The sequence below is a fragment of the Aythya marila genome (genome assembly GCF_965140915.1).
Source record: "Aythya marila genome assembly, chromosome: 4".
Taxonomy (NCBI): Eukaryota; Metazoa; Chordata; class Aves; order Anseriformes; family Anatidae; genus Aythya; species Aythya marila.
Genome location: NC_139045.1, coordinates 6,751,602 through 6,778,317, shown reverse-complemented (window position 1 = coordinate 6,778,317; position 26,716 = coordinate 6,751,602). Strand labels below are relative to the sequence as shown.

The 26,716-nt window shown below is 39.4% G+C and overlaps 1 protein-coding gene across 2 annotated transcripts in view; it reads left to right on the top strand.

Moving 5' to 3' along the window:
• NFKB1 (nuclear factor kappa B subunit 1) overlaps positions 1–26,716 on the top strand; it is a 56,698-nt gene that overhangs the window by 8,601 nt on the left and 21,381 nt on the right. Inside the window, exons 2-8 of one of the 2 annotated variants that reach the window (XM_082760203.1) lie at positions 3,597–3,649; positions 4,763–4,847; positions 13,014–13,051; positions 15,402–15,500; positions 22,462–22,610; positions 24,062–24,225; positions 25,479–25,637. In XM_082760203.1, the coding sequence (XP_082616329.1) occupies positions 3,605–3,649; positions 4,763–4,847; positions 13,014–13,051; positions 15,402–15,500; positions 22,462–22,610; positions 24,062–24,225; positions 25,479–25,637 (739 nt within the window). In that variant the 5' untranslated portion in view covers positions 3,597–3,604. Of the gene's footprint in view, positions 1–3,596; positions 3,650–4,762; positions 4,848–13,010; positions 13,052–15,401; positions 15,501–22,461; positions 22,611–24,061; positions 24,226–25,478; positions 25,638–26,716 lie in introns of both variants that reach the window. The other variant, XM_082760202.1, reaches the window with a different exon arrangement.

Sequence of the window (26,716 nt, the reverse complement as noted above, 5' to 3'; positions counted from 1 at the left end):
ATCGTTGAATAGTCACACTAAAAATACAGCGAGTCGAAACATTGAGTTTCCTGGGCCCCATTATCTGAAAGACTTCAGAGGATCTCCAGGGTGGAGAATGTTGTGGTTGGTTGTGGTCTGCAGGTGGAGGGGTATTTTTTTGAATGTAGATCCGAGTTCACAGTGTAGTTTTGGGGAACTGGAGCTTATGAGGGGACGAGGCATATATGGCAAGATGAACTTCCACAAAACAATTTTAATCCGGGTCATCTTCAAATGAGAGAGATGTGGTTTTGACCTGACTTTTCGAAGGTGCGTATAGCTTGGATAAAAACAATCTCTGAGCCACGGTACGGCCCGTGTAGCTCTGTGCATAAGGAGAGTGAACACAGCTACTCATGGCAGATGCTAATCTTACCACTTCGTGCACGTGGAGAAGGTGTGTAGAAATTCACACAGCAAGGGAAGAGGGCAATTAAAAGCTATACTGTGTGTGTTAAGCTCTGCCTGTAGTCTTTGGGTCTGATTTTCTTTCTTTTTTATCACGTTAATGACACTTCCTAGATTTACTTTGTGTTTGTTGGTTGTTTTTCTTTGGTTTGGTTTGTTTTTTTGCAAGAAGAGGAATTTGGGATTTTATAACTAAATAAACCTGAAGAAAAAAATGCTAATTTGGAGGTAGTACTCCTGGAACTTTTTTGTCATTTGGCTTTCTAAGAGGACAAAATGTGTAATGAAACAGAGAGTGCTCTCGGTCATTTAGAGGGGTCATTTTAAACTGCTGGGTTAATTTTTGTCTAGGCCCTGCAACGGCACTCGAGTGTCAGTTTACATACACAAAGCCATATATTTGCACATCTAAATCATCTCATGTTTATATTAAACTGGCTTAGCAGTCATGCCAGGGAGAATGTCTTTAACCTTTCCCCGAAGCATTGCAGCTGACTGCTGAACACAAACGAGCTTAAGTAAGAGACACCTGTGCTTTTGGTGCCAGAGAGATTGGGCATAATATCTCATTACAAACTCCTTACTACATACCTGCAGCAGCTGGGCACCATGCAGATACCTAACTGCTGCTTCTCATCTCCAGTGACTGCAGTTTTGCCCTTGGGCTGTTGTTGTTCACTGCATTAGCCAAAAAAAAAACCAACAGAAATGACAGTTCTGATTAGGTGAATTTTGAAGGACAGGTTCTGACAGACATAGGTGTCATTTCTGCCTGAATTTTGGCATCAGGGGTCTTTAAACAAAAAGTTTTCAGAAATACTGCCTTTGTGGTATTTTTCCACTTTGAAGCCACGTAGCACATTGGTGTAAATGTGTAAATATGACCAGGAAGCAGAGCAGGTGTGCAAACCTTCCCCCACAGGCTTCTGCTGGACCGGGAGCGAGGCAGTCTGAGAAACCAGAAGAAGGCAGAGATGATGGCGTATGTTGTGAAATCTGTCGTGGTGGGTTTACAGTTAAAGCTGGGAGATGCTTTGTTTGAAAGTTTTGCAAAGAAACATGCAATCGGCAATCTGGGAAGTGGGCAGATGCTATTGATCTTGGCTCCTCAGAAGCTGTTTCCTGAACACGTGTAATTGCTGTTATCTAGGTATTTTAGGTATTTTGAAACAATTTTGTTTATGTGACCCATGAAACAGCGATTAAATATGAGAGATCACAAAACAAGGCTTTTAGGGCCAGTGTTTATTCTCTTGTGCAGAAGAGATCCAGCATTTGCATTTGTTACCTATCAGTGTGCATCAATGGGTATACCCTGACACTTCCTAAAAAATATTGGCTGTTGAGGTCCTCAGGTTATTTACCGTAACATCTGCAGCTTTGATCGGGAAGTGTTTGCCAAAAACTGAATTACGGATTCAGTGATTTCAATAACTTGTCACTTGGTGATAAGCAATATATTTGTTTGTTTCTTTTATGGAACTGATGAAACTTATGAAACTCATCTTAGTAAGGTTCATTCTGTACTGCAGGCTTCATTACAGATGCCTTGGATGTTAATTTTTTTCTAAACAGATTGCTAATAATAGCAAATATTGCTAATAATAGCAAATTCTTCATGAAAATAATGCTGTGCATAATGTGCTTCTGAAGCAAGGTGGTTGACTGGTGTTTATATTGCTGAAGTCCTGATGTATTAGGTAATGAGGTACAGCATGGGTGACTGGCTACTTGTTATATCTGCAAACCATTTTTGGCTGAAATCTTATGACCAAATATTTAATGTTTACTCAAATACTGCAACTGAGTATTATCTAGTAGATATTTCTGTCTAAACTTGAATTATAAATGAGCAAGCACTTTTGTATTCTAGGTTCAAAAATACTTTTACCTTCACAGACCTCTTTGCTGGAAGTCATCTGTGTATTAAGTGCCTCTTATTTCACCATTTAAAATTTTATTCCGTTTTCTGCTTGTGTGGGATGGGTGGCTCTGTGTTGTCTTTGGAGCTTTGTCTCTGTCAAAGTGAAGTACCTAAGTATTCCACTTATCTTCTTGATAGTTGCCTTTCTAATTCCTGTAGAGGGTACGTGGTGACTCAGTTTTTCTGTACGGGTTTACTGCTTGCTTGCTACTCTCTTCCGTAGGGCTGTAGGTTTTCACAGGTTGCTTTGCTTTGCTGGAAAACGTGGTTCATGTTCACTGTAGTGGAATATGAGAGCTAGCAACACACTTGTATCTTTTATTAGTTTTTACCCTTATTTAGGGTATCTGCATGCACGCAGACATGAGTCTCCTGACATTGTCACTATGGTTATTTTCAGATATGCCCTTGGAGAGCCTTTTTCAGTAAGATCAACACAAATGAAATTGTGATTCTGTCAATAATATTTACACACAGGGAAATAACACTTATCTTTTATAATAGACCTAGAAAATTCCTAAGAAAAATTCCAGGTTCTGCTACTGGCTTGCCATTATGTCCCCCTGGAAAGATAAGGCAGGCTCTGATTTCCCACTGGTCCAGCAAGACCTGTGAGAGGAGGGTTATGTACGTTGTACAGTCATAATTATCACTGTCAGCACTAAGGATTTTTTGGTGCCAAGCACTTGTGGACCTCAGGAAATAGAGGTGTTAAAATTAGTCAATGTTTGACTCTTTTTTTTTTTTTTTATTTAAAGAAAAAGATACTGAATGTTCTTTCTTGGGGATCCTAATCTTGTATTTAGCAGTACTTTACAAGAAACAATTCATTAATGCTCTGATGTTGTCTTATTGTATAAAAATGCAGAGTGCTGTTTTTGCTGAACTATGATGATGATTCTGCCTGAACTCCAACAAAAGAATAGCCAGGGTAAAGACAGAAACAAATTAATTCCTAATTTAAATGAAGTTGCAGTAATTGTTGACTTCGGGACTTTGATGCCAGGAGTTTTGAGTTGCTTGGGAGCAGGCAATGGAAGACCCTCTCTGTAGCATCTCTTGTCCCTAACCCTTGCAAATACTGGGGAATTTTAGGGGTATTTTAGAAATCATTAATGTTGTAGGTAAATCAGGATGGGTCAGAGATGGACCTTGTAGCTCTAACAGTTTTCATCCTTCTCAATTGCTCCACTGTGAAAAAAATGAGAGTTCTGAACATTCTTCTTGTGTTTTTGTGTTTCAGGACTTAAAATGGCAGGAGAAGATCCCTACATTATGGGAGTGTCAGATCCCCAAGTAAGTGCATTATCTTTGTGTATTTTCAGTATCCCTGTATTCTGTTCTAGCTCTCTGTGTTGCCTTCCTGTTGTGCTGTTCTGTCATTTCCTAGACCTCAAAACATCTACATTTAAATGCATTCAGCTATTGGCAGAAATCAGATTTGAGGGGAATCTAGCTTTTATTTTTGTCTCTAAGCTGGCCTTTACATGATCTGTGAAGTACCTTGTCACCACTGAAATGGCTAAAGTGAGAAGGAAACCAGGCCTGTTTGCAAGAAGCAGTTGAAAACCATGCTCATTTCTATGCCCTATCTGCCTGGGACACTTGCTCTGAAATTCTTTCTGTTGTGGGCATTGGACATGATCTGAAAATGAGGCCCCTTATGCCCTAAAAAGCCGCTTTATATCATTTTTGGTGAGATTTGCATTCATATTGATGACTAAAATGTCCCTTCACTTGCACAGATCAGAAGGTCTGGCTCTTCAGCCATTCTTCCAGATCTTACTAGGTCATTTTGTGATTTAATTGTGAGAATTTTATCTGAATGAAGAACAGATCATTTCTCCTCACCTTAATTTCCAAAAATAGATGATTTTCTCTTTTGTGCTTGCTCCACTTTAGAAGATTTATACTCGACAACATTTCAGTGGATTAAGACATGTCTATGTTCAAAACAAAAATTGCAATTTAGCCAGGGCATACTGTGTTCTTGCATTAGAGTTTGTAAATGTATTTGAATAAGGAATGTAGTCTGGTGGGGTTTTATCACAGAAGTTGAAATGAAAACTCACGTGGCTCTCAACAAGGCCCTTGCGCAAGACATCTAAGGTCACATTTTCAGAATTTGGCCTCGAAGATCTTTTGAACAAACAGCTGTTAGTGCATGTAAGTAAAATGCATGCTTAGAAATTGTGCTGAGCTCAGTGCAGTCATGTAATATTTGTGAAATATTGTCCCTACCATCAACTTTGCTGGCACTGCTCTTGCCAGCAGAAATAAACTAGATACAAAATGTTTACTTATTGGAGCCGGAATATTTGCAGCGAACTTTGAAGTTCTTTGCTGAAAGTTACTTTATGAAACTGTTTATGTGTGTAGTAATGAAGAGTATACTCTTTTTCAATATAGATGTTTGCAATGGACCAGTTCATGGGAATGAATACAATATTTAATAATACGGGTTACATTACTTCAGACTTACCACTACGAACAGGTAGGAACTGCTGCTATCGGATTGTGCTATTTTCATGCTGTTTCTTCCAGTTTTGTTTTTCTTTTGTGTGGAGTTCTTGTCAGAGATTGCTTTGTTTACACTATTGTATTTCTTAATACTATGTACAAAGTTGTCAACCAGACTAATGTTGGATTGACTTTGTATTAAACCTTCGAGCATCTCTTACTTACCCTCATGAAAGTTTCAAGAGTGAGACAAAGTGATTTTCATTTGACTTGTACAGAAACTGAAAGTTTCAATCAGTTAAACGATTTGAGTGACCAAAGAGCTTTGAGTGACCTCTTAATTTATTTTTTTTAATTTGCATCATCAGTGACCTCTAATGTTTGCATTGCGAGTTTGCAGAGTACAATATGTACTTTTTTTTTCCTCTCAAACGTTTTTTGTAATAATTCTTAAGGTGCTTGTTTTTCACTAATAAAAAGTAGAGTGTATTCAACTTCCTGTATCATTCGAATGTGTTTTTCCTTCTCGGTGACTTCTCTGTTTCCTGTACTGTGGCTGTCTGGTATTAAAAGTACCTGACAACTTCCTGAATAATAACACCAGTTTGAAAGTTCAGAGTCAAATTTTGCAACCAAACACTGAAAATAACCAAAATGTGTTCTGCAAAAACCTGATAAGCAGTTCTTCTAGTATAGTTCCAGAACAAGAATATCAAATATGTGGGTTATATCTCAGCCAGTATTAGCTGCTTGGTCAATTTAAGTCTGGTTTCGCATATTAAATTTCTTTATTAATTTTGCTTGAATTTAGAAAATCCTATTTTTCTCCTGCTTAATTTATTAAAATGGTTGATTGCAAAGGAGATGGGACCTATATGATTTTTTTCTTGATTTATTATCTCCAGTATAGTTATTAATGTCTTTTAACGTGGCAACTTTCTCTTGTCAATTTGACCTGTTCGAGTCGGTTGTATAAGGATGTCAGTAGTATCTTCTATATTGCAAATGGCTTTATTTTATTGAAAGAGCAAATACCTTTTGTGTTTTTGCTTTTTTTTAATATATTGGATACACTTGACAGCAGCAAAGATGTAAAGGGTAGAATGAAATAAACAATTAGCCTTTCATTTCATGAGTAAAATTCCACTTTAACATAAAAATAAATGCTGATTGAAAAATAAAGGCATGTTTACTGTTTTAGTGCTTCCTGGTTTAAACCATACTTCAAGTTTTCTTGACTGAACATTAGCGAGGAAGGATCAAGAAGCACATATGGTACAGATAATTTTGTTTCAAGATAAAAATGTTCTGATGAGCAAAGCTCTTGACAAATATGGACAGGCATCCAGCAAATGAATGTTGCAATCATTTGTTTGCACTGTTTTTATTAAGGCAGTATAGTTGTACAGTAAGATTCATCTGTGTAAGATTAAAGGGCTTGTAAGTTATATACCAAGGGCTTTTTTTTTTTCACTGTTCTCCCAGAGTTTCTAAGGAATGAATAAGGTTATTGGAATTCTGATTTCCCCAGAATGATATCTTTTTTACACATACTATGTAAGCTTACTTTGTACTCTTCATGCCAGGTTCATTCCATACAAATTATTCAGGTATATAAAACTGATTTTCAGATATCTATGTCCTGTCTAAACTAGAAAACAGCTGTTTTTAAAGTCATGTTGGGGAGTCAAGAATTCACTGGGATCTAGACTCACAGAAAACTCTTTTAAGTCTAAGTCTAGCTGTGTCCTTTATTCGCAAAATTACTTAGAAACTGCCTTTTTTTTCTTTCTTTTTTTTTTTTTACGGCACTGCTCTTGTCTGCTGCTGAAATATAGGTGGCATGTTCCCTGTGTACAAAATGGGGTTTAATTAAGAAGTGTGGATTTCAAATTATTACAAACAAAGGCTCGATCATAAATTTCAGAAAAGGTTGTCAATTCAATGCTATCTACTGATTTTGTTTCTTGAGTACTATCACTGTAATACTTACTTCCTCCCCTGCTTGAAACTATGGTGTATTGATAGCTAGCTCTTTAGTTATAATGTAATATAATAATTTATATATCATGTTCTGGTTGTTTCGAAGCAGGAACTAGTTATTTCTTTCTATACAACAAGACCAGTTACAAATTCAAGTGGGATTTTCCAAAAGTACTTCTAGTCAAAATACAGGGAAGGTGAAACAAGCGTTCTAAAAAGGATTTTTGTTTAGTACAATTGGATGATTTAAACACAAAGATCCAAGGACATTAATTATTGCTCATGATTTGGTGTGGTGCCTGCATCTTTCAATCTCTACGTTCACAAATGCGCATTGTCAGACGTATTGCATTGGCAGGCAGTTTCAATGTATAACTGAATTGCCGTATCATGCCAGTGTAGGTGAATCAACAAACAGCTGGGGAATTTGGGGACTTTCTACTGATAGATGTTCTGCTGTTACATTAATATTTACAGTAATACTGGAAAACCTTTGAGGCGACGGGGCAAGGATTTTCTCTTTGCATTTGTCAGTGCTCAAATCTCTCTACCCACTTTTTTCTCTGCCTCACATATATCAGTTTTAAGTAAAAATTACAGTCAGTGCTTGGTTATTTGGGCTCTAAACCTGTAGTAAGTAGTTACTTGGTTCAAGTTCTACATTTACATTTAAAACTAGAAGGAGAAGTGGTCTCTGTGTACCTCGGGAGAAAAAAGGTTATATTTATAACAACTACCGTACTAGCACAAGCTGTAGGACCAAGCTGTGTGTTTAAAATACCCCCAGTAGCAGGCATGGTGTGGCATGAAGTCAGCAGGTTCTTTGGCTTCTTGGGAAGCCTTTGACAGTCAGGTACTAACCCTTGATGGTGTAGGGGATGGAAAGAGCATGTATTAAGGCACTGTAAAAGCAGATATGCAGCAGTCTGATGTCCACTGTGTAGTGGAGGGATAAAGTGGGGCCTGAAATTGGAGAGGTCATGGGCAGGAACTCTTAGCAAAGTATTTTATAATTTTAGGTGTTTCTTTCTTACTCCTGATTATGCCAGACCATCTACAACCATATTGCAGAGTACTCAGGCCGGGGGGGAGAGATAGGGGTGTTTGGGGGAACTGGTCACTTACTTTGTTTGTTACGGGCTCCCATCTAACTAGCCATTGACACTCAGTTGTTATTTGTTTTTATTTATTTATTTTTTTATTTATTTTCTGGTCAGACTAAGCATGTGAAGTTGAAGCAGGACCATCAGCAGCTGAAAAGGCTGCTCAAATTACGTTTTCTTGTATTATTTAACCTCCTCTGCCCAACATTCTGCAATGCTTGCTGTTGAGAACTGGGAAAGGTATAGAAGGATAAAGCATGCCCTTTTAAAAAAAAAAAAGAAGAAGAAGAAGAAACTTTATTTCGTATTTTCTCAAAGAGAAAGTTATTCTTAGTGGGAGATTCAGGGAAGCCTGACCATCAGCAAAAATGAGATGGGTGTTCATTTCCCGGTGCCACAGCAGCAGCCCGAGTCCTCATAAGCATGGGCAGAATTGCCTACAGCTTTTGGTGTTTTTTTCTAGATCTTCTGAAGAGTGAAATGGAGGAGGAAACGGGTTAAGCAAAGCCCATGTGCTGCTTTCTTTAAACATCTTGCTTTAAATATCACACTTCAAATTCTGCAGAGCCTTCCTGTAAGGGTAGATCCCTGAGGGGGAGGATTTATGAATCACAGAATGGTTTGGGTCGGAAGGGACCTTAAAGACCATCTCATTCCAACCCCTGCCGTGGGCAGGGACACCTCCCACCACTCCAGGTTGCTCAAAGCCCCATCCAGCCTGGCCTTGAATGCCTCCAGGGATGGAGTGTCCTGGTTTTGGCTGATACAGAGTTAATTTTCCTAATCTTCCTAGTAGCTGATATGTTGCCACGTTTGGGATTTAGGATGAGAATAATGCTGATAACGCATCAATGTTTTTAGCTGTTGCTGAGTAGTGCTTACACTGAGTCAGGGATTTTTGGCTTCTCATACTGCCCTGCCAGCGAGGAGGCTGGGGGTACACATAGCATCATGTTGAAAATAAAACTGGGGGAAATGGCTGAGGGGAGGCGGATGCTGCTCAGGGACTGGCTGGGGGCATCAGTTGGCATCTGGTGAGCAGTTGCGTTGTGCATCACTTGGGATTTTAATTCTTTTTTTTTTTTTTCTTTTTTTCCCCTTTCTTATCAAACTGTTCTTATCTCAACCCACGAGTTCTGGTACTTTTTCCTTGTACTCTCCCTGATGACGCTCAGGGGAGTGAGAGAATGGCTGTGTGGTGCTTAGCTGCCTGCTGGGTTAAGCCACACGGTGCATCCCCAGCTTCTCTGGGCAGCCTGTTCCAGTGCCTCACACCCTTTGAGTAAAAAATTTCTTCCTAATATCTCATCTAAATCTCCCCTCTTCTAGCTTAAAACCATTCCCCCTTGCCTTATCACTGTCACCTTGACAAAGGGTTCCTCCCCAGCTTTCCCGGAGATCCCCTTTAGATACTGCCTTCACAGGAGAGGTGCTCTAGCCCTCTGATCATCCTCGTGGCTCTCCTCTGCCCTAGACCTGCTCTAACAGGTCTATGTCTACAACGGGCCTTAAAGAAGGAGAAGAGACTAGATCTGGAGTCTGAGCTTTTAGCAGCAAGGTACCACTTCCAGGATGGACACAAGAGAGTTGGTATTGGGTTTTATAACCAAGACCTAGAGGCCGAGAGTGGTTTCATCCATATCCACGGGGTAAGACAGCACACGATTACAGCTGCTTGTATCCTCCCAACCTCACAAACCCTGGACTTGGCTGTGGTGGAAAGAGCACGCTTCAGCGGGTGCTCCTTTGGGAATTGTGTGTGCAGGGTGAGGCCTGTCAAGAGGAAGAAAGAATGTAAGCGGTGGGAGTGTCAAGATGCAGGAGGGCCTCTGACTCAGACAGGAAGGAAAATGAAGAAATGTAGCAGTTGGAGAAGACGTGGGGAAGTGCGACTGTGACTCAGGCTGGAGGGGAGGCAGCGGGATGTGAGCTGGCCTGTGGCAAGCGAGGCGAGAAGGCAGAAAAGGAAGCGCTGAAGAGTATCAGGATGTGGCGTTCTGCACCAAACCCCCTCCAGGCCGGAGGACTGCATGACCGAGTTGCCGTTCGTAGCCCTCCTGGTTGTGCAGCAGTGCCAGGCAAGTCGTGAGCAGTCTCGTGTCAAAACTCAGCTCTTGGCAGCTGTGGGAGTCATCCCTGTGCGGAGGCCAACTCCGTGACTGTGTGCTGCTTCAGCCTCTCTGGGGCAAACATGTAGCTCAAGCTGCGTGTTTGGTAGCGTTCCTTCTGCTTGTGTAACTCTTAAAGGGGGGTTCCTCACCAACAGCTTGAACAGTCGAGAACAGAGGTGCAAAAGGTCATCACAAACCTCGTCGAATAAACACCTTGCTTTATTCCACATTCCCCCTCCTGGGGAAAAGATCTGAGAGAGGGAGAAGAAGAGACAGAGAAGGGACCACACGGCAAATGTTAGGCTGTCTGTCAAACGTACTTCTGGAAAGTGCTCAGAGCCCAGGGAAGACAACTGGATGAGACCTTTTGCGAAGCAAAATCCTTTTCATAGTCAAAGTAATATGTCACTTAGACTTGAAAGTTACCTGTAATATTTCTGCTTTATTTCTAAATAGCATTTCTGGTATAATCAAGTGCCTTGCATTAGTGTGCCTTCTCTGTCCACTTACTCACATCTGCTTCAAATGCTGTACCAGAGAATTACTTAGTCATAAAAAAGAGAAAATGATCGGTTAATGTCTATTATCACTGATTAATGTTAGCAGACTGCACCCTTTTTTGCACTTTCTTAGTATTGGTATGTAAAATACTTTAATTTTTATATATTTTTATGCTTTTTATATATATATATATATATATTATTTTTTTCCAAGGGGGGCATTAGTACTATGGTCCTAAGTTTTCCATTTTCCAGAGTTTTCACAAATGCCATGCAAGGTGAAACCATCTCAGTAGTACAAAGAATTCCCTTTGAGCTTTCCCCTAGGCCAATAGAATGGAAATCCCTCTCTTAGGACTTCAAATTCCTCGTGCAGAGGAAAGTCTCGAACCTGGGTCTGCTGCATCCTGGGGGACTGCTGGAACCACGTAGTAGCTTTTGTATAAAAGAGCACTTTGTTTTTCTGGCTCGTGCTTAAGAGGGAGCAGTAAGGGTTTGTGCCGATTCTAATCACAAGTATATGCCTTGAAAGTGAATTCCTAAGGGGAAAACAGCCGAAGAACAACTGCTTGGCAGGTCTTGACCTGGAGGCTTGGTTGAGAGTTGAGCTACGCGGTTGTATTTAAAGTGAATTGCTTCTGCCAGTGCCCAGAAGATACGGGGCCTCTGGATTGTTCAAGTATAAAATTGTAGGTGCCTAATGCATGGGGGGAGAGTTAGAGGTCTGTGAACAGCGGTCTTACATTCAAGTACCAGTATCATGCTTAAACTCAACCTTACTCATCTTGACTCCATGTTACAGTCAGAAAAAAGAGCATAAAACCACACTAAAACTAAATAATTAATCTACATCTTTTAAACTGTCTAAAGCCCCAAATGTTTTCCTGATTTCTAGTGTAAAATAGCATGTGTATGGTCTTGAAGCAGTTGCTTTACATGACTTCAAAGATTTTAATTGTAGCATTGTTTACTTTTTCACAGGAAGAGTGTTGGATTTGAGAAATAAATGATCTTTTTATGTGAAATTGTTGTGACTGGTATTTGCAATGGACCTTTGGCATGAAGTTAATTCAGTCTTGCTGACTTTGACAGCAAAATAATAATTCTATCTGGTAGGATGTTTATCAAAACTTTTCCTTTTGAGAGGAATCAGTTAAGAACTGTCCTGTCTGAGGACGTGAAGGTCTCTTTCATTAGAGTTGTATTGAGGAGCAGAGAAGGACACGCAGTGATACTGCAAACTGTAAATGAATTAATCCTCCGCCACTTTTAATTATTAGTCGACACTGAAGTTGAAGCAAGCATGTGGAGCTGTGCCCAAGCCAAGTACTACCTGGTTGAGGTAGCTGGATAGCGTGGTACTTGCAGGTGGTGCAGATGTTCAGAGGCTGACCATACCTTCTCGTGGATGCTGGCAAGGCACAATATGATTTTTTTGCTTGCAGGCCCTGCGGTATAGATGTAGCTTGTCTCTTCTGGAGGTTTCGTGTGTCCCAGTGAGCTTCCTAGATTCCTCAGCATGAATAGCTTCAGTAGGGTGTAAGTGATGATGCATAAAGTCAACGGGAATATAGCTGGCAATATATTGTGCAGGTATTCACAGCGAAGCTGTCATTTGGGGTCTGCTTTGATAACAATGATTTTTTAGCATTGAAACCCAAATCCTCTTCTTCGCTTGTCAAGAGACAGGAAGGAAATTACGCCTCGCAGAACTGTTGTTTTCAGCCTTGGGAATGGCTTGCATTTGAAAAGGCATTTCACACCCATCCACCTAGAGAGCTTTCCTTCTCTCTGTGCAAATAAATCCAATTGATCAGAGTTGGAGCTTCTTTTGGATGAGGTGATTAATTCTGAGCTCTGGTGGCACAGAGTTCTCATTGGATTTAGGCTCTGCTCAAAGGCTATTTAAACTGAATTATTTATTGAAAGAATGTAAATGATTTAGTCTCCTCAGTTCCATTTTTTTAAAGCAGCTCTGACTGTTAGGACGTGTTGAGACAGCTTGAATTCCTCCTATATTCCCATACCTCAGAGCTACCGATTGGCTCTCAGCTTTCAAAAGCACCTAGTTGGTAGGAAGCCCCAGGGCCAAGGCTTGTGAATATAGTCTTTAGAGCCCAAGGGGTTTAAACACAAAAGTTAACCTTAGCTCAAGAAGGCCAGGCAGCTCATCTGTGGCAAGAAGAGGATCCCACTGTTACTCAATGCTCAGAGTCTTAACCAGATGATCTGAGTTGCTCCTTTAGGTCCTCTGAGCTAAAAGTAGCTTTTGGTATTTAATCAATCCCTTCTTACTCCAGTGGTCTTGGTAAAGGTTACAAGTGGTAGACTCCCAACTGATAAATTAGTTATTAGAATTTTACTTAAGTTCTGAAGATGCTTAGGTGCTTTCAAAAAATTTCAAGACATTCAAGGATATCCATTTTATCCCTGTAACTTATGTTTAATTGTAATAAAAATATATTTTGCATTATGACATTTCTTCTTTCTTTTATGTTAGCAGACGGACCATATCTTCAAATCATTGAGCAGCCAAAACAGGTAAGAACACTACATTTTGAAAATCTTTAAGATAGCTATGTCACTATGTTCAGCTTTGAATAAAGCTGTGTCTTAAGATGAGAGAGAAGGGTTGAAGAGGTTAAACTTGATAACAAATATGGCATTTAACCATGAGCAGTTTTTCCTCTCACTTTTGTAGTTAAATCGTTTCCTGTTTTGTTCCGTCTTCATCTCTGTGTCTCTTTGGAAGTGTCATAAGACCAAAAAAAAATGAAGGTTTTAAAAAATGTCTTGCTAAATATAGACTTGTCATCTTAGAAATGAGTGTTGTAGTACCCCAGTATTTTGAAACATAAATTCATAGACCAATCATGGGAGTTCTTTATAATTTGTTTCATGTTTCTTGAAAGATGTGAAAGAAAAAAAAATCCAAACATTTCATTCCATTCCCAGAAGTTACAGGAAGTTTTGACTTGTGTTCTGTCATCATGAAGAAATCCTGTTGTCCTTTGGGATTCCTTTTATCACAGTTGGCTGTTCTGAATAACCCAAGACAAATGAAGATAAATACTTGAAAGTAACTTTTTTTGGTGACTCAGTAGTGAATGCTCACTTATGCTGCTCTGATAGTGTCAGTTTCACCCTAATGCACTGGTTATTATTCATGCAGCTGAAGTACAGAGTGTTTCTGGCTGGTGTCATCAGCAATTACAAGTATTCCTCCTTAAGCTGTTACAGTAAGAAGTCCCTTTTTTTTGCCTCTCCCACGTAGTTGCATAAAATCCTACATTATGCAGCTGTTAAGTAGATGGTTGTCTAGAAGCCATTCTGTCCTCTGCTTGGTCTTTTGCAAACGCATGTCACAATCCAGTCACTCTTCTAGGGGACTGTAGAGAACATCTATTTCAGGCACACGCTCAGGACATTTTTATACTTGAGCATCCGCATGGGAACAGGTGACACTTAAGTGTCTTAGGTGAAACAGCAATGTACTGTGAACTCTTGGAAGAATATGCTGCCTCTTCCTTGTTTGAGATTATCCCAAATTAGGCCACGTCTTTGCATGGCAGAGCCGATAGTGTGTAGTGCCTAAAGAGAAAGCACCCTTTTCCATACGTGACGTCTCCACAAGTAGCTCTTTAGTGGAATAGCATGTGGCAAGCTGAGTGATGATTTATAACAGGGTAATGAGGGTGATCCATAGGGAGGGAGCTGTGCTTGTGTTCGTTTTAGGAGCAAAGAGACAATGGGGGAGAGTAGGACTGTATGTGTGAAAACACAGCTACCATAGGAAGGGCAATAGACTGGGGAAAGCCACTCGGATGTCTGCTGGACCTGTTGGGACTAACGCATAAGAGGTGAAGAAAGATTGTCTTGTCCCTGGCATCATGACTGTGGAAGTTGCTTTTCCTTCTGGACAACTTGAGTTCAAGCTCATCATAGTTGGGCACTTCACTTGCAATACACGCAGTCACTTGGTCACCATAGGAGGGCAAATACGTGATTTAGGATTAATTACACTGTCTGATCAGCATCTGAACAACAGACAGATCTTTCCGTTTGCTTGGGAGATATGTTCTTAAACTGAAAAGGCTTTGTTTAGTGAGATAGATGTTGAAGCTAATGATTACAGAGTAATTTTTTGAGACACATCAGGGTGCCTGTATAAGACAGGGACTGTCAGAAATTGCAGGACTGTGGAGTAGGTCTGAAAGTATTCAAAGGTGGGGGCCACACAAAACAGCATAGCTAAGTAGACATTTGCTTAAGAGTTGCATCTTCTGTACAGTGTAGATTACTTAGTAAAGCAAAGGGAATATAATTTCCTGTAATAACAAAGGCATCCATGGACATCTGTACTCTAGAGCGGTCGCTACTTGGTCATTCAATGTCCCCTGAATCTTTTGTGCTGCCTCTGGACTCTTCTCAGGGATACAGCTTTCCCATGCTTTTCCTACAAGGAAGATGGATTTCTGTTTCATCCATGCTCTTTTTTCTATGATGCTGTGTACTTCCCTTACTGATGGCAACCCTCTCTACCTAGCAGCTATTGTGGGAGAAAGAGCAACTGTTCTTACAACCTCTGTCTTTTAATTTTTATCTTGTTTTGAGAGTGTAAATAGATCTCTGCCTCAAAATATCTTCACTTGCTGAAAGAATATCTGGTTGTTGATAATGTGTAAGAGTGAGAATAGGACAATTTATCTGGAGCCACAATTCAGTGGTGCTTTGTCAACCATTGCTCAGACAACATTTCAGGGACTAGCAGCTGTAACTACTGTTTGTGGGCAAGTTGTGTGTGTGTGTATTCATGCACATGTGCATGTGCTGTCTTTTTTCAGTTTTGTTTTTAAAGAGCTTTCAAGTTTCTTTTCCTTTATTTCCACAGAGGGGTTTTCGATTCCGATACGTATGCGAAGGGCCTTCACATGGTGGACTTCCTGGTGCTTCCAGTGAAAAGAACAAAAAATCATTCCCTCAAGTCAAAGTAAGAACATAAAACTTGAACATTTTGCGAGCTGAATGCATGTAGGACCTTACCGCAAATCAACACACTTTTGTATGACATTTCTCTGACTGCCTGCACTTCAATTCCCACTTTAAAAGTGAAATTGATTTTAAAAAGCAAGTAGTTTTCAGATTTGTGGAGATACTTTGGCACCATACTTACTTGCTAGCAGTTAAGCAGTAAGCTTTCCTACGTTTACCACCTCACTGTCCTTGTGCAGACCAATGGAGCTCTTCTGAAAGGTGCAGTTTTAGTATAATGTAAGGCCTAAGCTGGTCAGTTACACCACTTCCAGCATAATGCTAGAGTCCAGTCACTTATTCCAGTTCAGTCTAAAATGCTATTTAGCAAGTTTTCATTCTTTTTCTATTCATGTTACTCCTTACTCTAGGGTATCGAGTTCTTAAGTTCTTAAGGACTTCATCCAGATTACATTAAAATCAACAGAAATCTTGTCATTTTAACAGGAGCAGCATTATGTTCAGGAGTTCACTGAATCTCTTTTATTCCAGGAAAAATTCAAGCATGTTAATCAAAGAAACATTCTGTGCTAGCACAAAATGAAGATGATAACAGTGATGATTAATCATTCTAGGATGAACTTTCTTTGCCTAAGGTTCTTGCAGCAAATTCTTTCTGCACAGAAGTGGGGAAAAGATGCACTGTGTTTTCTGCATTTTTTGGAACTTAATGAGCTCTCAGTCTTGTCCCTGTGTTATGTCTTTGATGAACTTACTGTGCTAGAGATTGTCTCATGCGGAGCAGGGTTAATATTTTTTAATTCTGGTGTCGTATTTTACTCCGTTACAGGGAGAGAAGGGAATGGAAGGGTGGCAAGGAGTTAGCATCTGGGCTAGGCCTTGGAGTGTGCCATTCATTAGTTTTCCCCGTTTTATGCGTGTAGTTCTTTTGCAGTTCTTGAGAAAGAGTAGAGTTTGGAACAGTTGCTTGTCCATAATGAATCAGTATGAGCATGACTCAACGGAAAATAATCAGCATTGGCTGAGTTAGCCTAGGGGGTGTTAGTCTGGCAAATTGAGAAGAGGCTGAAAAAGCTGATTTCATGTGGCCTTGCAAAACTGTTATGAAAAATTACCAGCCCAGGCAAAGAATCTACTTGCTTTTCCCTTTCCTATTGTGACGATAATGATGAACCATTGAATACAATTGTACTGGTATGTTCAGATAAAAGGAATGTACCTCAGTTGAGACAGATCTTTGGATTCCAATTTCATCTGTATTGATGATTAATACAAGTAATTATCAGTTGCTATTGATGATACTTGTTATGTTATTGTATTTCCCAAAGGTGTGATGGGACACAAAATAGCACAACAAGATAAGCAATGAAAAGTTCTATAGGGAATGGAATTTCTCCATGGAAAAACTAGAAAGCAAAATGTTCTTTGGCTTTCCATCAAACCTGGTTTCATTGATCATCAGATTTTAATTTCATCTAAAGCCCCCCCAACACACACGTGTCCCTTCCCCTCCCTTCCTCTCGTCCTACTGTGCGCATCTGGTTTTTTTCTAGTACAAATCCCCACATGGCAACACCTGCTGGGAGAGGCTGGCAAAGGAACACAACAAGTAAATTCCTCAAGGCCATTGCTTGTTAGTGCTTGTTCTCGATTCAAGTGGTGCCAGTAAAGACAGAACCGTTTCACACCTTTTCCTGTAAGTCTCTCCTGTGTTTTGTCAAAGGGTGCTCACCTTGTTGTAAATGAAGCAAATACAGTTGAAGATTACTGTATTTTATTTTATTTTTACAGTTATGCCAAGGCTTTCACGGTAAACCTCCATTTGTTGATCATGGTGATGCGAAAGGGCAGTAGTGTGAGCATTGGGTGTTCTGTAAAAAGGAGGCTTTGTGACAGATCTTTAAACCTTGGCCATGGGGTGGATGGTCAGTGCAGCTCGCACCAGGATCTCTCTTATGCTTGGCTAACTCTGCACAGAAAACTGATGCAATTTACCAGTAGCCACCATGGGATGTTCTGAAAATACATGTCTTCAGTGCACTAAAAAGCACTGCAGTCTCCCTACCCGCTTTTGTTAGTATTATGGGTTAAAAGCCTAAAGAAAAACATGTATCTGATATGACTTCTTGCATAATGTGGACTATTGAACCTCACCCTTTTTTTTTTCCTGCACCTACTCCCTAACTTCCAGCTGAGCTGGAAAGCATAAAGATGCATCTTTCATTTCAAGTGCTGAAGACTTTGCCATGTCTCTAAGCAAGATGTTTTGGTAGTTAATTACATATTTAACTACCTCCTGTAGAGCATATTAGGAGATGGTATACACCAGGAGTTAGTGCAGCGGTTCTACAGTGCCAGCGAGTCTTTGCACTTGAAACAAATCTGTACTGGCTGGCAACTTGGAATTGATTTAAAAATTCTTGTTTTAACAGCACAGTAGCACAGTCAGAGCAAATGGAGTCCACTTACCAGTAGTATTTTTCCTGTAATACCAAAGATAGGATTCATTCAACTTCATACTTCAGGGCTTTGTACTCCTTTGTTTACTGCCATCTTTGCTAATAGTAATCTTAGTGTTACGTACAAAACATGTTCTGTTTTTAGAGGACGTAGTGGGTTTTATATAACTTTGCAGAGGAGCTGCAGATATTGAACATACTATAATGAAGGAAGATTTCATGGCAAGCTACCTAAAATTCTCCGTTTTAGATTTCATTTCCATCTGCTTGATGAAAGTAACACTAGAAAATTGAGTCTATCTCAAATACCATCTAGAACAGCTGAAATTAACGCTTTTGAGCTGTTTCCTCATAATTTGCTTGTTGTCCAGGTAAAAAACAGTTGTATTTCTGTAGTTGGATATAGTTACTCTATATCCAAACAACAACAGATTTGCTATCCCAAAGCTCTCTAAAGAGTTTTAGAACAACAAAAAAAAAAAAAAAAAAAAAAAGAACCACCAAAAGAACAAAACTGGATTGTCTGATATTATCACCAGCTCACTGAATAAGTTGCTTGTTTTTATGCATTTGGAAAACTGCCAGAAAACTTCCATAGAAGATTTCCACTCACCTTTTTACACATTGACTATGTATGTCCTGATCTTGCATACTGATGTTAGCGTATTCATGTTTGACACTGAAGTGCTTGATCCAGTTTTGGGTGTGAAAATAATTTGCTGAAAATAGCGGTGTGAAGGAAATGTCCTGAGTTTTCATCTCCTTGGGGGCAAATCGACATGGGTGGCTGCAAACAAATTCACGTTGCCTATTCTGTGAGCTGGATGTAAATGAGTTCCAGCCCAGAGGCTGGGTAACCACTGTTGCTCAGAGATGTGCCCAAGCTAATGAGCACTGGCTTTCTGCTGATGAGTCTGGACATAGTGCAGTTCGGTTTGTGAATCAAAGCCGAGTACCAGTTAGGTAGTCCCGAACCCAGGCGCCCAAACAGGAGCACTGCCCATCCAGACATGTCCTTGGGCTATATCCTAAATTATACCTCAATTTGGAGATAAGCTTTCTTATTGAAATCAGGGGGATTTCAGCACCTACTTCAAGTTCAGGAGGAAAATCTGGAAAATTAGGCAAGTTATTTAGTTAATGAACTTTCTTGTTGAAGAGAGGAGCAACATACTCGTGTTGTTTTTTTTCCCCTATAGGAATTAAGTTATGGAGTGATAGATCACGGATTACGGGTTAAAGATTAATTCATTCAACGGCCAAGAAAAGAAATAATCGCTAGTCAAAAACGAGCAGATTTTTTGTTATAAATCTTTAATGCCTTTTAAAAACCTGCACTGAACCAATTCAACTGAAGTTAAATTCAGTGAGATTTGTGCTTTTTACTGCCAGGGCTGGTTTGGCTGAACGTGGAGTACTGGGGCCCCGTACTTGGGCTCCTAAGGCAGTGCACCAAAGTCCGTATTTTTGGTGTAAGAGCGACCTCAGATTTAGAGGATCAAAAGATCTACAACTCCCATCGATTTAAGTTACTTTACATGGCTTGTTCTTAGGTGGCCTAAAGGTCTACGTAAGTATTCAGTTGCCTAAATAGTTCCTACCAAGCACGAAATGTCTTAAACTGGCAACTGGAAAAAAAAAAAAAAAAAAGCAATGCTGTTCTCTGAAAACGTGGCATTTATCAAGAGTGAGTGATGCCTCATCTGTGGAACACCTTTTGTATGTGAGTATTTAAGGCAGCACTGGTCATACTCAAAAGGTCAGGCAGGATTGGGGATGTAGCTGCTATAACGAAGTGATTAGAAAGAGAAATAGATATTTTTATCATTGCTGGTTTTGTATGTTTGACATGGTCCTTTCCATCATTTGCTTTCTTTAGTTAACTGCTTGGTTTCACTTCTTGCTTGTACGAGTAACTCAAAAAAACATCTTTCAAGTAGAAAAATGTTTTTCTACAAGTCTTTTTTTTAAGTTTTAGAAAGTTTAAAAAACTGGTTGGGGTCTGGATCTCAGGAAGATGTGAAAAAACTGAAAAATCTTTCAACTCTTGTTTTGAAATTGACTCAATTTCAAGTTCACAGGGTCCTCTTAATCTCTCAGACAAATCTCTCTCAAACAGGAACAGCAGATAAATGTGAGCCTGCAGCATTTTAACTTTATCAGATTAGATCAATTGAATGCTGCTTCAGTACAGGATGTAATCAAGTATTACAGCTATGCTCTTCCCAGGAACTCCTTATTTTCTTTTTTTTTCCCAATCTTTAATTTGGTGTTCAGTAGCTAGTATTTCAGATCACAGGTCTGATTTCGAGCGATACAGCACCCAAACGCGGTCTCCTCATATTGTGTATGTGTTTTCCTGTCAACACCATAATCCTTGGGTTCCTGTATAGGTATTCATCACTGTAATATACCCTCTACCTTCTAACGCCTTTACATGAAGGAAAAGGTGATAGTTATTTGCATATCTTAATAGCAGAAGAAAAAAAAAGGTTATTCTGAAGTTGTGGTATCAATGATTCAAGGACCCAAAAATGATTTCAGGCTTAGTTTATGTTATATAAGGCTGGTTAACCAATGGGACTATTTTGCTGGCCACTGAGATAATCTGGATACCTCAAAATCAAGTAGGTAATACTGTCTGTAAGACATACAGGTAGGAAAGAATTCAAGGACATCCTATAGCCTCTGCAGCATAGGATGTCAGACTAGATGACGAAAGTAGTCCTTTCTTGTCTAATGACCTATATAAGGTATTACGTTTTAAGAACTCTTTTGTTTTTCCCCTGAGAGAGACTACAAAGATCATGCTGAGCTGAGTAACAGGGGGAGATTGCAATCTGGTTACCACTGCAGTTATATGTTCTGCTTTCAGAGGCTGGAAAGTCCTTGACGTGCAGCAGTCCTACCTACAGTTTCACTGTGGTTTCTACAGCTGATGAAGGATTGTCTTGAACTTTTCTGATGTGATACAAGGACATGTGTTACTCATAATGAATATAACACTATAGATGTGCTGGGAACTTTATAGCAGGGAGAGGCTTGTTTAGTGAGGGAAGAAAAGAAAATATTTTTTAAAAAGCCCCTCTCTCAGCCTTAATTGTAATAATGAAGGTGATATGTGGCACATAACATAATTTTTATTTTTAGGTCACTTTGTGAAAGTTGCACAGGGATCCGTGCATTTTCTCACTGCTGATAAATGGGGAACTGGTGAAGGAGTGATTATTCAGTGTCTTTGTGCAGTTTCAGTCCGGGAGGGATTACAATTTGGGAACAGGAGAAAGCATGAGTACCCCGTGCTTCGTATTTCAGAAAGCAACACTTGCAGAATCCACGTTAATACAGTATTAAACAGTTACCTTGCAGGCAGTGAGTAATGAGAATACTTTTGCACACCTGTTCCTCCTGGAACACCTTTTTCATAGTTTGGGTGGTTTTTTTTTTTTTTTTTTTTGCTTTCAGCAGCGAATAGGAAGACGGTGAAGGCACACGTACATATGCAGAGTGTTTCAACTGTGATGGAAGGGGTTCAAGAGAGGGGTTAAACGGAGTGAAGGAAGGTGGCAGGACTTAGTAATGTGGTGAAATCGTGGCAATCCCCGGTTATCAGCATTTTATCAACAATATAACCTTAAGTATTCGGTTCATCACCGATTCATCACTTTAATGTTTATCGTGATCCTTTAATTCCTTGGTTGATTAGATCTATAAGCTGCTGTAATACAAAGAACTTTGCCTTGGGCACATTAGAAGAAAAATTAGAGGAGGAGGGAAAAAAACAACATTGATAAAAGGGTTAATTAAGTGAATTGGAAGGGAAGGTAATGTTTGCTTTTTTAAAGTGAGATAATTTTATATTTGGCATAATTTGAAAATGATGCATAACCGATAACCGAGTTGAAGAGTATTACTTATGAGGAAAGAAAATCATGTTTGAATAATATATGTAAAGCAACTAACTTACCAAAATGATATATTGTTAGTAATTTTAGGGGGTTTTTTGAAGCATTACTTGACATCACAATTTTAAAAGCTATTAAAAATGTATGATGATTAGAAACTATAATGAAGGAAAAAAAGCTTCACAGTCCTCCAGAGTGCCTCCTAAGGCACTCAGTTTATCATAACTGACTAACAATGTCTATTGTGAATTTAATGTACTAATTGAAGTTTAAGGAGAGCAATGCAGCATAACTGGCTGGAATGTAAAACTGGTGTTCATGATCTGGGAAACAGGTCGCTCTCCCTTACATTCATTTTATTTCTTAGCTTTTTTGTCACCACGTCTGCCATTTGTATGTTAACTTGAATTACAAAAAAAGTGTTGACTTTGTGATGATCTGTTGCTGTTATTTTGTCACTTAGGATTCATGAGAAGACGCATTCACATTTCTCCTATGTAAGCTTGATTGTACTTAGCTGACAGAAAATACTCAACTGGAATCATTGCTTGTTCCATCTTTAAAAAAATAATAACAATTTTATCTTTATTTACAGATTTGCAATTATGTTGGACCTGCAAAAGTAATTGTCCAGTTAGTTACTAATGGGAAATACGTCCACTTGCATGCTCACAGCTTGGTGGGTAAATTTTGTGAAGATGGAGTATGCACAGTTAACGCAGGACCTAAAGATATGGTTGTGGGGTAAGTCTGTCAAATATATTTGTACCACTGAACTAAGGTAAAGAGAATCAATTAGAAACACTATAAGAAGCAGTACAAAATCTCTACTAATAAGCAGCTAAGTGGAGCACTAGTCTTCATGCTCTAATGTGTGCTTTGTATGTTAAACAAAAATAGACTAGGTATACTCTTTAGAATATGGCCTAGGCAGGCCAAATAGATCAGAGCAAATAATTTTCAGTTAGAATTTGTAGAATTTCGGTATTTCGATGTGCAATCCAAATTTGTACTGCAAGCTCATTCTTTAAAATGTAAGTAGTTTGTTCAGAAAGACCAGACTGTAACGTTACTGAACAGAAGTTTTCGTTACCTTTTTGATCAATATTTTACCATCACTGAAATACACCAATAGGAATATAGTGAAGAGAAAAGCATTAAGAAAATGAAGTTAGTAAATTTGAAATTAATGCAAGACAGGTATAAACATGAAAATACTAAATGAGTCAAACTTTTTAAGTTTGAAGCAGCAAGATTATAGTGAAATTGTAGTTGGTCTGTTCTTGTTTAATTTAAAAGAGTAATTGTTTATATCAGTAAATGGAACTCAGGCTCCTGTCTACGTTTTCAGGCTTAGATCAGGTTTCATGCTGGCTGTAAGTTTTAGTTCTGTGATCTCAAGAATGTCTTTGTTGGTGAAGAAGAAGAAGTTTAAAAAGCTGAGGAGGTTGGGAGAGAGAGATTCTTTTAAACTGTAACTTTTGATGTCCAAGCCCAGTGCACTAACTTTACCAAGCACAGCAATTTAAATAGCTTTATTTGAAATGCTCCTTTTCATCTTGAAAAGTTTGGCTCATTTCCTAACTTGTCTTGTTTTTCATCAGATGTTTAGAAACAGCTTTCGTATCCTCAATTGACCTGTATGAAAATTGAGTTATTGTCTTGTTTTCATACTTCCAGATCTAATTGATTTTCGAATGTGCCAGGAGATTTTTACAAAAGCATATTTTGTATTATGGAAATTTTCATTCAGAGATACCTGAAGTGTCTCGCTGAAAGCCCAGAGCCCAGCCTAAAACATTTTCTTTGGAAAATTTACGCTGTTTTTAGCTTGCTCTCTAAGTCAGTTTGAACTGACCAAACTTCTGATCAATTGCTTGCTTTGCATAACAGCCATAAAATTACATATTAATGACAGAGCAAACAAAGTGTGACGAGCAGCTTTTCAAAGGTTTTCTTAGTTGCTTCCACAGTGTAAGTCTGAAAACTAATAGATTACCTCTTGTCATGGGAAAATCCTGTGCAGCCATACGATTGTTGCCATATGATGGCACACGTTTTACATGCTTTTTAAGGTTGGCTGAAATTTTCATGCTGGAGTTCAGCGAAGCAGCTTCCTCTGGTAAGAGAAACTGCCTGCTGCAGGTTTGGTGTAAGACATTAAGAAAATATTTCTCTCAATCAAAATTTGTCAGGTTTGCAAACCTTGGAATACTTCACGTCACGAAGAAGAAGGTGTTTGAAACTCTGGAAACACGCATGATAGATGCTTGCAAAAAAGGATACAACCCAGGACTCTTGGTGCATCCTGAACTTGGCCATCTGCAGGCAGAAGGATGTGGAGACAGACAGCTAACTGGTATGTGGAAAGGGTGGCCTGGTTTTAATAGGTCTTTTATTAAAAAACAGACTTAGCTTCTAAAAATGCAGATTCTTAGCCAGAAAAAGGTCCCGGGTAGGAAAACAGCCTATGGCTATGTGCTTGTTGCATATTGTTGCTGTGTTTTAGGAAATCTGAAACTTTTTGCTGTTAACATGCACATGAGTACGGAACAAATTTCTTCCGTAGCTGCCTGTACCCTCCTCGACACCTATATTTCATTGCTCTAATCCTGTTTAGTAAGCTTATAACTAGAGTCATTTTGTGTTATTGCTGTGAGACATGATATCACAGAATTGTAGGGGTTGGAAGGGACCTCAAAAGATCATCAGGTCCAACCCCCCTGCCAAAGCAGGTTCCCTAGAGCAGGCTGCCCAGGTAGGTGTCCAGACGGGCCTTGAATATCTCCAGAGAAGGAGACTCCACAACCTCCCTGGGCAGCCTCTCCCAGTGCTCTGTTACCCTCACCATGAAGAAATTCTTTCGCATGTTGGTGCAGAACTTCCTGGGCTCTGTCTTGTGGCCATTACCCCTTGTCCTTTCCACACAAACCACTGAAAAGAGGATGGCCAAATACCTCTGTCTCCCACACTTCAGGTATTTATAAGCATTGATGAGATCTCCTCTCAGTCTTTTTTTCTCCAGGCTGAACAGACCCAGGTCTCTCAGCCTTTCTTCATAGGGAAGATGCTCCAGGCCCTATATCATCTTTGTGGCCCTCCACTGGACTCTTTTTCCAGGAGATCCCTATCTTTTTTGTACTGGGGAGCCCAGAACTGGACACAGAATATCCTTAAGTAACCATGGAGACTTTCTTTGAGAATACTTGTTCAGTTCAGCTGTGTTCCCTGTAAAACCTGTGGTCTACATTGCTTTCAGGAATCATGTAAAGGGGCCGGCCTACTCTTTATCACTTTAATACCTGGCATTCAAGTGTGCTTAGGAGCAGCCTCTGTCCTTGTCACAACCGTTTTAAATTGAGAGCAGAAAATAGTCATTTTCTATATGTCTCTTAATTATATAATTTTTCTTAAATAATATCTTATTCATGAACTGCAAGATGAATACAGTATATTGTGAACAGCTCCTTCTCTCCGAATAAAAAGATAGAAGCCAATGGATACTAAATGAAAATGTTTCCTTGCTACTGGTGCTTTTTGATAGTAATGTTTGGAAAATGCACAGTCCCCCACCCTTTGTGTTAATTCGTGTGTACTATTTGTTGGTTCCAGAACGAGAAAGAGAAATTATTCGTCAGGCAGCAGTACAGCAGACTAAAGAAATGGATCTCAGTGTGGTGCGTCTTATGTTTACAGCCTTTCTCCCTGACAGCAATGGCAGTTTCACACGGAGACTTGATCCTGTTATATCAGATGCAATATATGACAGCAGTAAGTGTCTTTGGCTTTAATTACCTTTTCAATAAGGGGCAAGCTTTTTACATACAAAAGTAATATGTAGATACTGCTATAGCTAGGTAGCCCATGGATATTGGCCCCATGACTATCCAAGTACACATGGTATCATTCTGTTTTTAATAGGTATTAATGTAAGCCCCAAAGGAAGCCTTTATTTTGCTGTTAGCATGTTTAATCCTGCCATCTGTATTGTGAGGATTGTGTAAATTCTTCCTATATTGTGTTTGAATTTTGCGGACTTGTCTTGTTTTCAATTGCTGGTTGTGGCAAAGCCTTGTCACACAAGATGTGGGGAAAAACTTAACTTTACTTCAGTCTTTCTTGAGAATTACACACTTTTCAGTTTTGCTGGCCATCTGCTTGCCCTTGTTTTCTTAGACTAAAACAACCAGAGTTTTTGATCCATTTATGTCCTCTGGACCCGTCAGTATTTTTATACCTGTGTTACATCTCTCAATTTGCCTCTTTTCGAAGTGAATCTTTTCGCTTTGTTTCTCCTTGTGCCTTTGGATTATACTTACTCATTTCATTTGAACCCTTTCTGCTGTGGGAGTTTTCCTCCCTGTACCTGTGGGTTGCCACGTTCCTGATAATCTTTATTCAATGAGTCAGAAAAAGTACCATTTTCTTTCTTTGTGCAATGGTCGTCAATTATACAGAGTCTGGATGAAAAGGTATTAAATGCAGCTGTTCTAAAGCTTCTGTAGCGTGTTGCATGCTATTAGGTGGAGAATGCAGGCCCAATTTGTGATTGTTCACTGTGTGAGAAACCATGATGTCTGATACTCATACGGCACACGTGCCCCTTATTTTCTGGATGAGAAGACAGTTTTTTCATCTGCAGGTTGCGGTGATTTGCCTAATAGTGTCTTTAAGGAATACTGATTTTCAATACTAACCATTACAGATTCCATTTGTTTTCTTACTCCTAAGTACATAATGATAGGGAGTATTGGTAAAGCAAAGAGGAAGAGGAGGACAAAGCATGAACAGAGACAGAGTGTTTATCAAGCCGTATAGAAAAACTATTGAAGTTATCCTATCCTTATGAA